The sequence below is a fragment of the Dunckerocampus dactyliophorus genome, chromosome 4 (assembly GCF_027744805.1).
Source record: "Dunckerocampus dactyliophorus isolate RoL2022-P2 chromosome 4, RoL_Ddac_1.1, whole genome shotgun sequence".
Classification (NCBI taxonomy): Eukaryota; Metazoa; Chordata; class Actinopteri; order Syngnathiformes; family Syngnathidae; genus Dunckerocampus; species Dunckerocampus dactyliophorus.
Genome location: NC_072822.1, coordinates 33668749 through 33685642, shown reverse-complemented (window position 1 = coordinate 33685642; position 16894 = coordinate 33668749). Strand labels below are relative to the sequence as shown.

General features: G+C 42.2%; 1 protein-coding gene across 2 annotated transcripts in view; it reads right to left on the bottom strand.

Moving 5' to 3' along the window:
* nf2a (NF2, moesin-ezrin-radixin like (MERLIN) tumor suppressor a) overlaps positions 1-16894 on the bottom strand; it is a 99990-nt gene that overhangs the window by 34722 nt on the left and 48374 nt on the right. The window contains exon 16 of one of the 2 annotated variants that reach the window (XM_054772484.1): positions 5797-12599. The exons of the other annotated variant lie outside the window; for it this stretch is intronic. Coding sequence (XP_054628459.1) covers positions 12549-12599 — 51 coding nt within the window. The 3' untranslated portion in view covers positions 5797-12548. Of the gene's footprint in view, positions 1-5796; positions 12600-16894 lie in introns of those variants that run through there. 2 annotated transcript variants of the gene reach the window in all.

Genomic DNA, 16894 nt, shown 5'->3' with positions numbered 1-16894 from the left:
ACCAAAAGTTTCTGGAAAAACTCGCCCAAATGGAGCAGCCTTTTGTGCGTGCAGGACTCTGACTTGGATCTTCTGAGACCCTTGTTGTGTGGGGAGTGCAAATAAACGCTTGAACGTTAGCTTTTCTAGCTAGCAAGCGGTTAGCTGCTTCGTCACGTGGGATCACAATGTGATCATCAAGGTGTGTTTTTTTTTGTTTTTATGTGTGACTATTGGGCTGGTGAGCTTCTTTTTACACTTGTACGACTGTGTGAATGGAATGGGATGCTAAAACGGGACTCACACTGCTTTCATGATGGCCACAGCTCGACCCTGGAACAGATTATGTCTATTTATCAAACCATCAACGGTGGTTAACTCCTTTTTACACTTTTAAGGCAGTTAAAAATGTTAAAATGGGACTTAAATTACATATTTATCTAAAAAGATCAAGCTTTTATGACAGCTACAGTTTGACCCAGCAAGAGATAAATGACTATTTGCATTATTATCCGCAGTAGTTAACTGCTTTACACTTTCATGGCAGTAAAAATATGCTAAAATGGGATTTAAAACATTGCCTGTACACTTCAATCTTTTGTGATGGCCACAGCTTGACTCTGGAACAGATTATGTCTATTTATTAAACTTCTTTTTACATGGTTATGGCAGTTAAAAATGTTAAAATGGGACTTGAAACATTGCCTGCTGCCTGAATGAAGCGCTTCTTTTTACACTTGTGTGGCTGTTGAGTGTGAAAACGGGACTTCAAACGTATTTTCTTATCGAAAAAGGAAGCTATTTTTGTGTAACGTTGAGGTTAGTGCCGGCTGGATCAACGTATAACTTCAATATGCCGCATGCAAGTCGAGGATGCGTGGAGTTAGTATGAGATGATGAGGAGGGGAGATAAATATGCAAATGAGCGACGTCTTGCGAGGTGACAAGGTAGGTTGACGTGAGGCCACATAAAGACGAGGCTCTAATAACAGCACACACACGATCGTTACAACAGCGCACCAGCACCGCCTGCATGCAAGCTTCATGTTTGTTTGCACCTGGATGAATATGTCACATGACGCTATTTAGGTCTCGCTGCTTGGATCTGGGAACGAGGCGGAGAGAAAGTCACACAGAAGGGGAAAAAAAGGAAAAAAAACGATGGAAACGCGCCTCGGTAGCCTAAAAATAGAGATTACAGGCGGGAGAACTTCCAGACCTGACGGCGGTTTGAGTTTCTTTGCAGAGTGTGTGCGTGCGTGCGTGTGTGTGCGCGCACTGGGACGGCTGCCATGCTGATGTTAGCGAGGCTAGCATCTTGTGTGTGAAGCACATGAATGAAAGGCGCTCACAGCTCTGTGCCGCTTACATAACATCTGATGATGACATCCTCACTCAGCACACAACAAGTTGGCCTACTTGGAGTTTTAGCGCACCTTTGATGTGATGCTGCTATTGTCAACAAACGGGTCGATTAGAAGGAGCTACCTGGATTACCACGGCCAGAAGATCATCTCCACTAGTAAAACACACGCAATGTAACTCATTCTTGACTTATTTACGAAAGGCTTCTGGCCTCTGGTGTCTACCCTAACACGCTAACACCTGAAAACAGGGTTAGGGTGTTTGGGGGGTCAGGTATTAGCATGTTAGAGGGTTAGCGTATTAGCGTGTTAGAGGCTTCAGGTATTAGAGTGTTAGAGGGTTTGGGTATTAGCGTGTTAGAGGGTTCAGGTTTTAAAGTGTTAGAGGGTTCGGGTATTAGAGTGTTAGAGGGTTAGCATATTAGCGTGTTAGAGGGTTCAGGTATTAGAGTGTTAGAGGATTAGGTTGTTAGAGGGTTTGGGTATTAGCATGTTAGAGGGTTCAGGTTTTAAAGTGTTAGAGGGTTAGGCTGTTAGAGGGTTAGTGTATTAGCGTGTTAGAGGGTTCAGGTATTAAAGTGTTAGAGGGTTCGGGTATTAAAGTGTTAGAGGGTTCGGGTATTAGAGTGTTAGAGGGTTCGGGTATTAGAGTGTTAGAGGGTTCGGGTATTAGCGTGTTAGAGGGTCCAGGTGTTAGAGTGTTAGAGGGTTAGGCTGTTAGAGGGTTCGGGTGTTAGAGTGTTATAGGGTTAGGGTATTAGCGTGTTAGATGGTTCAGGTATTAGCGTGTTAGAAGGTTACTGTATTAGCGCGTTAGAGCGTTCAGGTATTAGAGTGTTAGAGGGTTAGGCTGTTAGAGGGTTCGTGTATTCGGGCGTTAAGGTGCAATGCATTTTACATGAAGAGATAGTGTTTTGTACCCCAAGTAGAGAAAAATGTGTTTTTCAACTCGGTCGCTTACAGATCTTATTGACTTGCTTCTCTTCTGCCTGAGAAATGACTAATCAGACCTGGGAGCCTCAAAGCACGATGTTTCCCCTCCTAAGTGGGTCTCTGAGGCGATTTCTTGCAAAAACAGCGCGTTGCAGGTTTCATTCCCCCAAACGCAACACATCCCGGTGGCTCGGCCCGCCACAGAATTGGGTCAGTTTAGTCCGGTTAAGATGGATGACAGCGAGCAAGCCGCACTTTTACGATAATTAATACCTTCAAGACTTTGCCAGAGATATTTTGGGGGCTTTTCAAAACAACAGCACCACGCCCCCTAGGGGCCACCGGCAGCGCGTTCCGCTTGATAACGACGCACGGCCGACCTCTCAGCACTTTTAGCATGCAGGCATGATCGGGAATAAAGAAGTGATGATGGTGCTGATGATGGCCGTTGTGTGGCGACGTCAGAAGGGATAAAAGAGGAAATAATTGGCATGAATTATTGGCCACCACTGAAGATTGATGCAATCATGATGGAGATGCACTATGGATGGGTTCCATACGTTCATCAAATTTCACCAAAAGCTTCTAAAACATACTTTCGTAACATATTATGTGATATGAAATAGTCCAGACCAAAACACTGTCTGCTTGGTTAAATACGTACAATCCACAATCCACAAAGTCATTTACTAATGTGATTGCTCCTCCGCAAGCAATGCAAACACGTGCACAGCATAGCTGACTGTATTGCAATCACTCCTCCACAGTTGCATTTCACAAACTTTCACAATAAATAAAGTCAAACAAAACAGACATGTCATTTAATTCATGTACTGCAATCACTCCTCCGCATGCGAAGCAAACACGAGCACAGCGTAGACTATTGCAATTGCTCCTCCACAGCTACATTTCACAGTCTTTTACAATAGAAAGCAAAGGCTCCAAACTAATCCACAAAGTCAAAATAAAGCTGTCATTTCATTAATGCGATCACTTCTCCGCAAACACATGCACGCATGCGGTGTAGCAGACTGTGTTGCAATCCCACCTCAACAGTTACATGTCAAAAACTCTCACGACAAAAAACTAATAATCCAAACTAATACACAAAATCCAAAATAAATGTGTCACAGTGTAGCCAACTATTGCAATTGCTCCTCCATGGTTACATTTCACAAATTTTCACAATACCTAGCAAATCCTCAGTCATAATAAAGACGTGCGATTTATTAACGTAACTGCTCATCCACAAGTGATACAAACACGTGCACAGCATAGTTGACTGTATTGCAATCACTCCTCTTTGATTACATTTCACAATAGAAAGATTCCAGACTACAAAGTCAAAACAAAGTAATTTCATTCATGCAATCACTCCTCCGCGTGCGATACAAACACGTGCACAGCTCAGCAGACTGTCTTGCAATCGCTCCTCCAAACTTTCAAAATACAAAAAGCAAAGACTCCATACTAATCCATAACGTGAAAATAAAGACGTGTCATTTCATTAATGTGATCGCTCCTCCGCAAACGCATGTATGCACGCAGCATAGCCGACTGCCTTGCAATCGCTCCTCCACATTTCACAAACTTTCACAATAAATAAAGTAAAAGAAAGTAGACGTGTCGTTTAATTAATGCGATCACTCCTCACTCCAGGTGACACAAACACGAGCACGGTGTAGTCGACTGTATTGCAATTGTTCCTCCACAGTTACATTCAAGCCTTTCACAATAGAACGCAAAAGCTCCAAGCTAACCCACAAAGTCCAAAATAAAACATTTCATGAATGCGATTATTCCTCCGCAAACACATGCAGGCATGCAGCGTAGTAGCAGACTGTGTTGCAATCGCTCTTCCACAGTTACATTTCAAAACCTTTCACAACAAAAAAGAAAAAATCCACACTAATACACAAAATCAAAAATAAATATGCGTCATTTAATAGGCTCACTCCTCCGCATGTCATAAAGACGTGCACGACGTAGTTGGCTATGGCAATCACTCCTCACGATTTGTCATTTCATTAATGCAATCACTCCTCTGCATGCCAGAGGAGAGCAGATGACAAATGGTAAATGTGACCGTATAGGAAGAGCAATGACATGCTCTCATGTAAATAAGACAAATAACATTTTAGTTTGTTTAATAAAATAAAGCATATAGAGGTATATTTAACGTTACTGGGTACAAAGGGTGCAGTTCAGGGGGCAACCTGCCCCCCTAATGGTATGGAAAACACTAGCTAATAATCTGATTATCATCTAATTAATAGGATCTGAGGGCCAATCAAAATTCAGCTGCGGCCTCCTTCAGTGCAAAAAAAAAGAGCACACAAAAGGTGAGGCAATGCATGCTTGGAAGGAAAATGGTAGCACTCAGAGCAGCCGAGCGAGCGCACAGAGACCATCCAGACAATAGTAAAAGTTCCCAAAGGGACCACTGAGGTTGTTGCTCCTCTCCTCCCCCACGGGAGGAAGCAAGCATGGGGGAGGAGGAAGTGTGTAGGGATTGTGGGAAGAGGATCCTGCAGCTTCACAGGCTGGAAGACTCGGAAACGCTGAAGGACTTTGAACACGAGCCAAAGCTGTGATTCGTTTCCGGCGCCTTGATCACGAGGCAGGCAGACAAGAATCCCTTACGTCCAACAGGTGGGACCGTTTGGGATTCCACCGCCGAACGCCGAAGAGGCAGAAGAGAATGTTTCAGAAAATGTTGGCGGATTTCCAAATTGTGTGTCTTTACAAGCTAGTGCAATGTCATATCCTGGAGGTTTTTTGGGACATTTGTATGACTTTAACAGCTAATTGAACAATAATGTAGCGGTCCCCAACCACTGGGCCATGGCCTGGAACCGGTCTGTGGGCGGGGCCAAACCGGGAAACTTTCTGGTGCAATGATAAAAAAACACTGTAAATAACTACGTCAAATTTTATGTAAATGCATATCAATTTAGGAAATAGGGGCCATTATTTTATTAAAAAAATAATAGTTAGAAATCCCTAGGATTTTGCAAGTTTATGTTGTTTGTTGCGAGTGGCGACCTGAACCAATTTGATGGTTCTTGAACGCACCATTGTGCGTGTGATAACTTTCTCCCAAGCTGCATAGATAGACTACTATACTGTATTTTTTTCCATTTGTCTTTCACCTCATGTTTGAGCTCCATTTCCAGCCCCCACCCATCCCCCCCAAGCCCCCTACACACCCCCCCGCTCGTGGGAACACAAGCTGGTCTCTGGGTTCAAAAAGGTTGGGGACCACTGCAATAATATACACAAAGACGTAAAGCAGGCTTTGCTGCGCATCTTAAAATGGAGCCCGGCACCCTGCCGACTATCCATCAAGTCAGTGACAAACGTGGGAGCTGTACATTTGATCATTTTTGGGGGGTTTTTCCACCACGAATCCGCCAACCTAGCATGACTTTGCTGTTAAAAAGCCAGTGTAATGTTAGCACTTTAGCTCACACAGCTATGCTAGCCTTTAATATACGTTGTTGTATGTGATACATGGCAGTATTAAAAAACTAGAAGGGGCATAAAATGCTGCACAAACAGGTGCTGTAAATAGCGACAAACTTCAACAGACGCTGTGAGAGTTTGCGCGCACGTCAGCATGTTTGCGTGACGTCAACTCTGGCATCCCCAGACAATCCGTGCTCTTCTCCCGGAGCAGTATTTTTATGTGAGGATTTCCCCCACCCCCACCATCGCCCTCTAGGGACATACAGAGAGAGATGGGGCGGGATCTTTCTGTCACAACATGACAGACAGGAAGAGAGCTGGCATTGTTGCCAACGGGAGAGAACCGCAGGTGGCGGACCCCGGGTGCCCGCTGATTTAGAACACCTTGCACACTCGTCAAAAATACCAACGCGTCACAATCGGTAGAGATATTTCTTTTATTTGCAAAAATGTGTATGGATGGAAACTTTGAAGGCATTTGCAAGCATCATAAAGTAATGACTTGATAATGTTTACAGAGAAATGTGGATAATATCAAGCAAGTGTGTCCAAACATTTTTTTAACACACTAAAATCAAGCCGATGTAGTTTAGGGATAAACACCCTATATCATTATCGATGAACCGTTTAAAAAAAAAAGAAATGTTTTGTTCTATACAGTCCCTGACAAACATCTTGATGTATATCTGAGTTGTAGGAACAACAAACAATAACTTGGCCTGTCAATTAGAATCAGAAATAGCTTATAAGAAAGGCCTATAGATTATGCTTATCATACGGAAATGAGGGTTTGTATTATTCATTGAGTTTTATCATTTAATTAGGACAAAAAAGTTAGCTTTTGCTTGGACTTGTCACATACAAAAATAATGTACGGTACAACTTACATGCGTAACACTTTACAATAAGGTACACAAAATTAGAGTTGTTAATGACGAACGAACCTACCTAACGCTAACTCTAAATTTATGGGCCTTAGTTCCTCAGTAACAACTTTACTCATTAGTTCCTCATTAGTTCTTCATTAGTTCCTAAGCAACTAGTCTAAATTGATGTGCCTTAGTCATTAGTTCCTCATTAGTTCTTCATTAGTTCCTCAGCAACTAGTCTAAATTGATGTACCTTAGTCATTAGTTCCTCAGCAACTAGTCTAAATTGATGTGCCTTAGTCATTAGTTCCTCATTAGTTCTTCATTAGTTCCTCAGTACTGTATTTCTGTGTACCTTATTGTAAAGTGTGACCCTTACATGTACATGTACACTTTATTTTGAATACAAAAACATGCTACAATAACATCACAACATAAAGTCAGGGTGCCTTGGGAAAAAAAAATTGTGTATGACTCCCATGAAGCACCTAATTTAGGCGGGTCACCCCCTGTATGACCGGTGTCAGAGCTTGGGCAGCATTCGCGGTAACAAGTTGGACTCATTTCCAGGGGGGGTTGGACACCACTTGGCTGCCCTTTGACACCGATTCTGTTCATTGCTTTTATGGACAGAATTTGTAGGTGTAGAAAGGGCGTTGAGAGGATTCAGTTTGGTGGTTTGCTTTTTGCAGATGATGTGGTCCTCCTGGCTTCATTGGGCTATGATCTTGGATTGGTTCACAGGCGAGTGTGAAGCAGCTGGGATGACAATCAGCACCTCCTTGTCCGGAAAAGGGTGGAGAGCCATCTCCGGATCCTGCCCCAAGTGGAGGAGTTTAAGTACCTTGAGGTCTTGCTCACGAGTGAGGGAAGGACTGAACGTGAGATCGACAGGTGGATTGGTGCAGCGTCTGCAGTGATGTGGAATCTGCCTCGGCCCGTTGTGGTGCAGAGGTAGCTGAGCCGAATGGCAAAGCTCTAAACTTACCGGTCGAGCTACGTCCCTAACTTCCCCAGTGGTCATGAGCTTTAGGTAGTGACCAAAAGGACAAGATCAGGGGTACAAGTGGCTGGGCTGTCCTTTAGAGATAAGGTGAGAAGAACTGTCATCCAGGAGAAACTCGGAGTAGAACTGCTGCTCCACCGCATTGAGAGGATCTGATCAGGACGCCTTCCAGTTGATGTTTTTCAGGGCACGTCAGACTGGTAGGAGGCCTCGGGGAAGACCCAGGACACGTTGAAGAGACCATGTCGCTCAACTGGCCTGGGAACGCTTTGGGATGTGCCAGGAGGAGCTGGACAAAGTAGTCGGGGAGAAGGAAGTCTGGGCTTCTCTGCTTAGGTTGCTGCCCCCGCGGACTGACCTCGGATAAGCGGAAGAAGGTGGATGGATTTATGACTCGCATGAACTTGGAAGACTGCGTCCATATGTTTCAGCAATGACTCAAATAAAGTCATTTGAAGTCATCTGGAATTGCAAAGAAAGCAGTCTTGCAGGACTCCCAGAGTTCATCAAGATTCTTTGGTTTCATCTTTGGCCAATCCTGGAGCACCTTGACCATCACCTCTTTCAGGAACTTTGTTGGGGAGGCTGAAGGATGAGAAGAAGAGCCATTCTTCTGAAGAATTTGCCCAACATTGTGGTTTGCAAGAATTTATTGCCACATCAGGCTGTTGATGTTGCCATCCACTCTGCAGATCTTTTGCACACCCCCATGATTTCTAACTTCATTGATTTCTGGTTGAATTTTGGGTCTGTGCGTGTTCCAACAGGCCTTCTGCAGTATTTGCATGATTTTTTTGTAGTTGTCTTCTGTTTAATTCTGATTTTTGAGCACTAATGCGGCCATGGAGACCACTGTGTGAGAGAATTCAACAATCTGTTCTTGTAGATAGAGGGGTTTCTGTAGACCAGTTCTAATGTAGCTGCGCTGCAGTTGGACCAGTGCTAGCCCTCGACTGTCGAGGCAACAAACGGTCCTCCCGAACAGTTGTCTTACGTGGCCTGCCTGACCTGTAGTGATGTGCGGATCGATACTAACATATTGATACTTCCAATACCAGCTCTTCATGCTCTGAAATGTATTCTCAAATCAAAATATCGATACTTCAGTCACCTGAGGTAATGTTTGCCTGAAACGCGTGTCTGTTGAACCGTTGACCGATCTTAAACGGAACCATGTGTGAATTGTGAATTATGTTTTCATTCTTAAAGTTAGTTCTTAATTAATCATTTATTTTAATGGTTTGAAGATGTCTGCCACCTCAGCAGCAGGTCTTCAAGCTCCTTGGTCAAGTTGCACTTCACATGAAGGTCTGGTGGGCTGGGGCTCTTCCTGTACACTCTTCATGTTACAGTATTTGACTGGTTTGAGTCATTTAAAGACACAACGACACTTCTGTCCAAGCAAAATCTGACCTCTCCGTTAATTAAAAGATAAAACTCAATGAATACTAAACTTTATTTTGGTCTAATAAGCACAATCTAGCCTCTTGCCTTTCATATAAGACATTTGTGATTCCAATTGATCAACTACAGTGTACAGTAATCCCTCGCCTCTTCGCATTACGCGACATTGCGCCACAGTTTTTCAAAAATATATTCATAAATCATGCTGTTTTGCGGTTGAATACAACCTATTATTAGTAAAAAAAAACATTTAAGCATTTTCAACCATAAAAATGGCTAAATTAACTAAAACACAAATATAAGGCATTTACCAATCACATGGATTAACTATACATTTTTTTATTTATTTATGATGAGGGGGCCCAAAAAGGAGGGGTGGGGGGTGGGGGGTTTGCACCCCTGTTTGCACCCCTGCTGTTGGCTATATGGTATGAAAGGAGCCATAAAAACACCTTCTTTTAGACCAAAACATATTTGACTTGCTTTTAAAAGAGAACATATATCACTGGTGGAACTTATAGACAATGAAACGTTCTTTAAGGAGACTTTGCATGTGAGAGTACATTGGAAGCGGCCTAGCAGGACTTCCACGTAGCACGTACTGTACGTGGGCTCCAAGTGAGCGAACCCGGCGTCTTCCACCGCTGGCAAAAGCTGGTGATCTCGTCCGATTAATTCAATTATTTTTCGGGTTATTAGCTTAGAGTCCTGACTGTCACGCACATACAGGCGGGTGTTGTTTTGGCTGCGTGAGCTGCCGTTTTACTGATGAGCCTCGAAAACTCGCCATACTGCGTCACGTGTTTGCTCTTCAAATTTATATTAAATTAAAGCTTTTTTACGTGCTACCCCCGCCAGGTTTTTTTTGTGGTGTGTGTTGGTAGGTACGTTCCACACGGCAGACATGTTTGTTTTTGTTTTGGCACGCTTGCTCACTGTGCAGGAAAGCGGGAGGCCGACGCTACCCAAGACATTAGAGAAAGACACTACACTGCACGCAGGGATCGCTGCAGTCTGCAATATTACGAGCCACAGGTGATCGGTGCTGAAAGGCATTTTTCGGCACATGCCGATTGCGTGACTTTTTACGGAAATCGCCCGATCGTGATGATATGTAGTATTCTCCACTGGTCACTTGGTGTCAGTAATGTTACTGTAATGTTGGGGGAGACACACAAGCACCAGACTTGATCGCCGGAACAACAGGCTTTTGTTACATGCACAATAATCCCTAAGAAACGCTACTGTTGCGGCTCTAACCCACATCAAGCTAAAACTCAACTCTCAACCCCCGACGTCACTGTCCAACACCAGAACACATTTACAGCAGCACACATGAGCACAAGTCTTATTTATGCCTTAAATGGCTTATTTTCTGTCTACTATTTTGGGTAATAGGAGTGTAAATGTGACCATAGTTGTGTTATTTCATGTCTAGAGGGCTCTAATAATGTTAAAAAACATATTTTGAAGGTCATAAACAAGTTTTCTATGGTCTAACTATGAACATATTGCAATTATAAATAAAGAATCCTACTTATCACTTATCACAAAACCAATGAACCATGATAAACGAGGGCTTAGGGTACGTATTTTTATCAAATTTGAAACAGTATCGTGGAACCAGTTTCTGTCGACGCCCCTCAAGACTGGCTGACGACATAAGCGGTTGTCGACCCGGTGTTTGCTTGCACATTTATGAGAATGGTAAGAATGATAATGGATGATTTTTGTTTGTTGAAGGTTTTCCTCCATTTGTGCATATTTTAGTGGTAAGGCATTAAGAGTAAAGGCAAATAATGTGTTGCCATCTAGTGGCTGGTTCATGAATAGGTTTTAAAAATTGGGATGTTTGAAGTTCTTTTTAATGCAATGGAAGTGAAGTGGAGGCGTACTGTCAGTCTTTATATACACTCCACGACAGCTTAAAAAAGACAAACAGTTGCGTCAAGCTATATTTATGGATATGTATTTGTTTATCATCCACTCCTGATCACAGTTTTCAGACCAGTGGAAAAATTGCAAGAATTTGCAAGCTGTTCATCAGCTATTAAAAGTTTAAAAGCCAAAAAATATTGGCAACATGTAGGCTGAATGAGATTTAGTGTCAGGTATTCTCACTGTCCTGTGATTGGCTGGCAACCAGTCCACGGCGTATCCCGCCTCACGACCAAAGTCAGCTGGCATAGGGTCCAGCATACCCCCGCGACCCTAGTTAGGATAAGCGGCATTGAAAATGATTGGATGGATGGTATTCACACTGTCATGATGTCTTGATGGCAAAGGCAAAAAAGCTTTCTCTCTTTAAACACAATGGGATTGTTGAACTGCATGAGGAAGGCCTTCTCTTCTTCAAAGATTCTTCAAAGATCGTGAGGATTATGGAACAAAAAAGTCAAGTTGTACACCCAAAAAAATTTCACTGCCCCTGAGCCGGCGGATCCTATTGGCTGTCCGTCAAGACACAGGACCATCCTCGGCCCAAATGAAAGTTGTTACTGGTACCGATTGCAGTCCAATAACCATCAGACACCATCTATCAGTGAAGGCTTTTAATCAGAAAAAAACTCTTTAAGGTCCTCGTCTCCTTCAATGCCACAAAATTGCCTGTTTGGAATTTGCAGGAGAGCACCAAACATGGGACATTGAAAGGTGGAAGACAGTTTTATTCTCCCTTGATGGTCCTGATTGCTTCCAATGTTACTGGCATGACAAGGAGATCCAACCTGAGATGTTTTCCACACGGCACACTGGAGGGGACGCCATTATGATCCTTCAATGGAACAACGGCGCTTCAGGTTGTGCAGGGGCGTCAAACGGCAGCTGACTATGTGGAGATGTTAGAAGGGCCATCCCTCATGACTAAAGGCCCTCGTCTGTGTGGTTATGACTGGCGTTCTCAACAGGACAACGCTGCAGTTCACAATGCCCATCTGACAAAGGATTAGCAATTAAGTCACTCTTTTAGACCATCCTGCGTGTTCCCCCGATCGAAATCCAACTGAGAAGATTTGGGGATGGATGGCAAGGGAAGTTAACAAAAATGGACATCACCCACCAGACAGCTGATGCCCTCCGTGAAGCCATCTTCACCACCTGGAGCAACATTCCCACGAGCCCTCTGGAAACACTGGCATCAAGCATGCCCAAACTCATTTTTCATCCAATTAACAAGAATGGCACTGCTACTCATTACTGAGTCCTCTTTTGAACATTTTATTTCTATTTTCGGGGGTTTCTGTTTCTTTTTTTTTTAGCTGTGCTCTTAAACTTTTGACCAGCTGATGAACAGCCTATTTCACTTTAACGCTTGTTAGCAATATAATGCTTACTTCATTTTTTTCTTATTTGTCTCACTCCCATTTCTTCTTTTTGCATTTTGAAAGAAGTAAATAAGCTTGGCTTCTTCTAAAATGAATCCCAAATGATGTGTGCATCAAGCAGTGGTAGTGGTGCTTGGAGATGTATCGGTGAAGGAATGTTCCAGGACAGAAAGGCTGGCAGAGCTTTTGTGAACACACTGTTTTAGAGTTCTTCAAAGAAGGCCACTCTGGACTTGGTGCTCTGCAGTGTCAGCTGTGGAAGATTAAAATGGAAATGGAAAAAGTGCGTTACCGCGTGGGAGTTACTCTTCGAGTGCAATCAGTCACCATGGAATGGATTTCTAACATGTTATTGTGATGCACGCACAGAAAAACAGAGGTTCGGGGGGAAAAAAAGGTTAAAATGAGCAAATTAGGAGCGAAATCAAAAACAAAATTATCATCTAAACAAAAGTACAACCCTCACATTTCATCATCTTGTCAAGGGACAATTCTATAGAACAGCGGTGTTCAAAGTGTGGCCAGCCCGCGTCTGTTTCTTTTTTTTTTTTTTAATGGGCCCGCAGCACAATCTAAATATATAAATTAACAAAAACCTTAAAAAACCCCAGCAAAAACAGAAAAATTTGCAGTCATTTTAGAAGTGTCAAAATATTCAGAGAAAAAGTTCTAATCAACCGAGAATATTGTCATAATATTATGAGAAAATAACTTCATTGTAGTAGCATAATAAAGTAGCATAAAGGCATGTTGGATTTTTTTCTCCCTTAATAATAAAAACTTTCATTTAAAAACTGCATTTTGTGTTCAGTTGTGTTGTCATTGACTAATATTTACTGTACATTTAATATATTTAAATTAAAGATTTTTTCACACCACTGTATATCACAAAGCTGAGATGCAGTTTTTTTTATTGTTTGATGATCTGAAACATTTAAGTGTGACAAACATGCAAAAAATCAGGATGGGGAAAAACACTTGTTCACACCACAGTATACTGTCGTAAAACTGCTTGCTCAAATGAAAGAGGTGGACTTGACAGTGCAATTGCTACAGTGAGGCAGCGGGTCAGTAACGTAGAAGCTACAGTGCTTTTCAGTGGGTTCCCTCGGCTAATCAAAGCTAAGTGAGAGTAAAAAGGAAGCTAACTGAAAGACAGTTAGCACACTTTGGTAGGTTTACTGCCATCGATCCGCTGATGTTATTCCAAGTGAGCGTGCTCATGGCGGATTGAAGACAGATCTATAATGCAGAAATCTATAACTTCTCCTCCCCCCTCTCTGCGGCACAGGATCAACGGCGGTCTGAGAAGCAACGTTAATTGTTTGTCTCTCGGTTTTGAAACGAGCTGCTGACGAATGAAGACAGTCTTTCACTACCTCAGGCAAGCGTTGAGGTGTGTTGAGGTACTGCCCCAATCCAAAAACGTGCTAACGCAACATAAACGAGTATTGGGCCACATGGCCATTCCAATTTAGAGTGTGTTTGTTGCTAATTTGTAGTGCATTTCTCAAGGTCATCGTGGCATCCAGATGCCCCTGGCGGAAGAATACATAGTCACGTGTTGCTACACTGAGGAATGACAATGTCACTTAGGTCATTTTTTTTCGTTTAACTTTGTCTCCCGAGCGTGAGGCAGATTCTTCTGATGGCAGTGAGTCAAAGAAAAGGAAAGTGAAAGGAGAAAGTGAAATTAGACTGGGGTGGAGAAATGCGATCAACATCGACTGCATGCTTGGTTGAAGCCGCTCAAATGGCGCGACTGTCATGAAGGATAACGATGATAGCCTCGGACATGTGAAAGGATTCGCTCCTACAAAATGGACAGTGATAACTAAGTACATTGACAAATGACAACACCACTTTAGTTCAGTATAGTTCACTTTTTCCCCTTCATTGTGTGTCTCCCAAGCGTGAGGCAGATTTTCTGACAGCAGTTTATCAAAGAAAAGGAAAGTGAAAATGAAAACTGAAGTGAAATTAGACTCAGAAAGTGGAGAAGCGTGATCAACATCGGACGCATGCCCGGACAAAGCTGCTCAAATGCTGTGACCATCATGAAGGATAAAGATGTTTAATCTTTGAACATGTGGAAGGAACCACTCCTATGAAATGTACAGTGATAACTTAGTACAATGAGGAAGGACAACATGACTTTAATTCTGTATTGTTCAATTTTTTCCCTTCATTATGTCTCCAAAGCGTGAGGCAGACTTTTTCTGACAGCAATGTGTCAAAGAAAAGGAATGTGAAAAGTGAAAGCGGAGAAACGTGATCAACGTTGACTGCATGTCTGGTCCAAGCCACTCAAATGCCAGGATCATCATGAAGGATAAAGATGCTATCTTTAAACATGTGAAATGATCTGCTCATATGAAACGGACAGTGATAACTAAGTATACTGAAGAAGGACAACGCCAATTAGTTCTGTTTAGTTCCCTTTTGTTCCTTCATTATGTCTCCCAAGTGTGACGCAGACTTTTTCTAATAGCAATGGGCCAAAGTAAAGGAAAGTGAAATTAGATTCAGGAAGAGGAGAAATGCCGACCGACAACACTCAAACGCCATGAACATCGCGAAGGATAAAGATGGTATCCTTGAACATGGGAAAGGAACTGCTCCTATGAAATGGATAGTGATAACGAAGTGCACTGAAGAAGGACAACACCACTTTAATTCAGTATAATTCACTTTTTTCCCTTCGTTTTGTCTCCCAAGTGTGACCGAGACTCTTCTGCTGGCAGTGCATCTAATAAAAGGAAAGTAAAAGTGAAAAGCAAAGTGAAATTAGACTCAAAGTGGAGAAATGCCGACCAACATCGGATGCATGCTTGGTCTAATTCGTTCAACTGTCGCAAACAACATGAAGGATAAAGATACTATCCTTGAACATGTGAAAAGATCTGCTCCTATGAAATGGACAGTGATAACTGAGAAAGGACAGCAACGATGACCCTTTAGTTCTTTTAGTTCACTAGTTTCCCTACATTTTGTCCTTCAAGCGTAAGGCAGACTCTTCTGATAGTAGAGAGTCGAAGAAAAGGAAAGCGAAAAGTGGAGTGAAATTAAACTCAGTAAGTGGGGAAACCCAGTCAACATTGCATGTCCGGTCCAAGCCGCATCCATCGTGAAGGACAAAGATGGTAGCCTTGAACATGTGAAAGGATTTGCTCCTATGAAAAGGACAGTGATAACTAAGCAGCATAGGGCTCTCATTACTAAAAGCCTGTCTCTCTCTGCCTTGCAGCGCCCCTTCCACTGTGTGAGCCAACCACAGATATAAAAGGAATTGTTGTCTTATTTTTTTGTTGGCGTTTTGGAGCAGCCAATGTTGCTCGATAGCCATTTACAGTCTTTGCTATCTCGCTTCCAACCATTTTTTCTGCTGCAGGTTCACGCGGACTAAAGGACTTTTCCGAATGTTGCTTTTTAAGAGAACTCGATGGAATGAAGTGAATCCTAAAAGGAGAAACGGACGTGGAAAAAGGGACGGATCTTCGCTATTGTGTGTTGCCATCATCTTCTATTGTATGTGCAGAGAAAGCCAGGCTTACGGCGAGGGAGTCGGCCGATCGCTTAAGGAATTGATTTCAAGTCCTGTCAGTTGGTTGTGCATTGTACGGGATGACTGGCGGCAGCTTGCCATCTGAAAAATGACAGCCGTGTCAGAAAAGTCCGCCGCTGAGATGATTGTGTGTCGTTAAATCACAGTGACAAATAGACTCAGTGGCGTCACCACCTCTCTTCTTCTAAGACACTTAACTGGCTGCTAGAAGCACTGAAATGTCCATCTTTTGCTCATTCATTGACATCCAGTCCAGGTCCAATGACGGCCAGGGACGACGTCCTCTGTGTTCTTCATTGATTTTACATTTGGCAACAGTGTGAAATGCATGTGGCTTGAGAGGAACATATTTGCTGGGGTTTTTTTTTGTAATTTTACAAATAATTCATCTAAAATCATCTTTGTAAATTTTATTCTCGTAATATTATGACTTTATTGCCATAATTTTTAGACAACTTTATTTTGTTTTGTTTGTTTCTCACAATTATACGATTAAAAAAAAACATTTTTTCTTTAATATTTCAACTCTACGCTTCTAAAATGGCATTATTTTTCCTCATAATATGACAAGTTTATTCTTGTAAAATTGCAGCTTTTTTTCCAGCTGATTTTTCCATTTCTGCTGGGGTTTTTTTTTCAATTTTCCCAATATTTCAACTTTCTTCTTGTAAAACCTCATGTTTTGTTTGTTTTCATAATATTACAACTTAAAAAAAACAAAAGAAACATATTTTCCTTTCGTATTTCAAGTCTGTGCTATTAAAACAACCTAATTTTTCCTCATAATATGATGAGTACATTCTCATAAAATGCAGACTTTTTTTCCCACTAGAATATGACATTCTACTTTTAACATTTTGACTTTATTCGCGTAAAACTACAGCTGTTTTTTTTTCCATTTTCCATTGTTTTCCCAAGTTTTGCTGTTGTTTTTTTTGCTTTCTTGTAAATTTTCTTCTCATAATAATGACTTTATTCACATA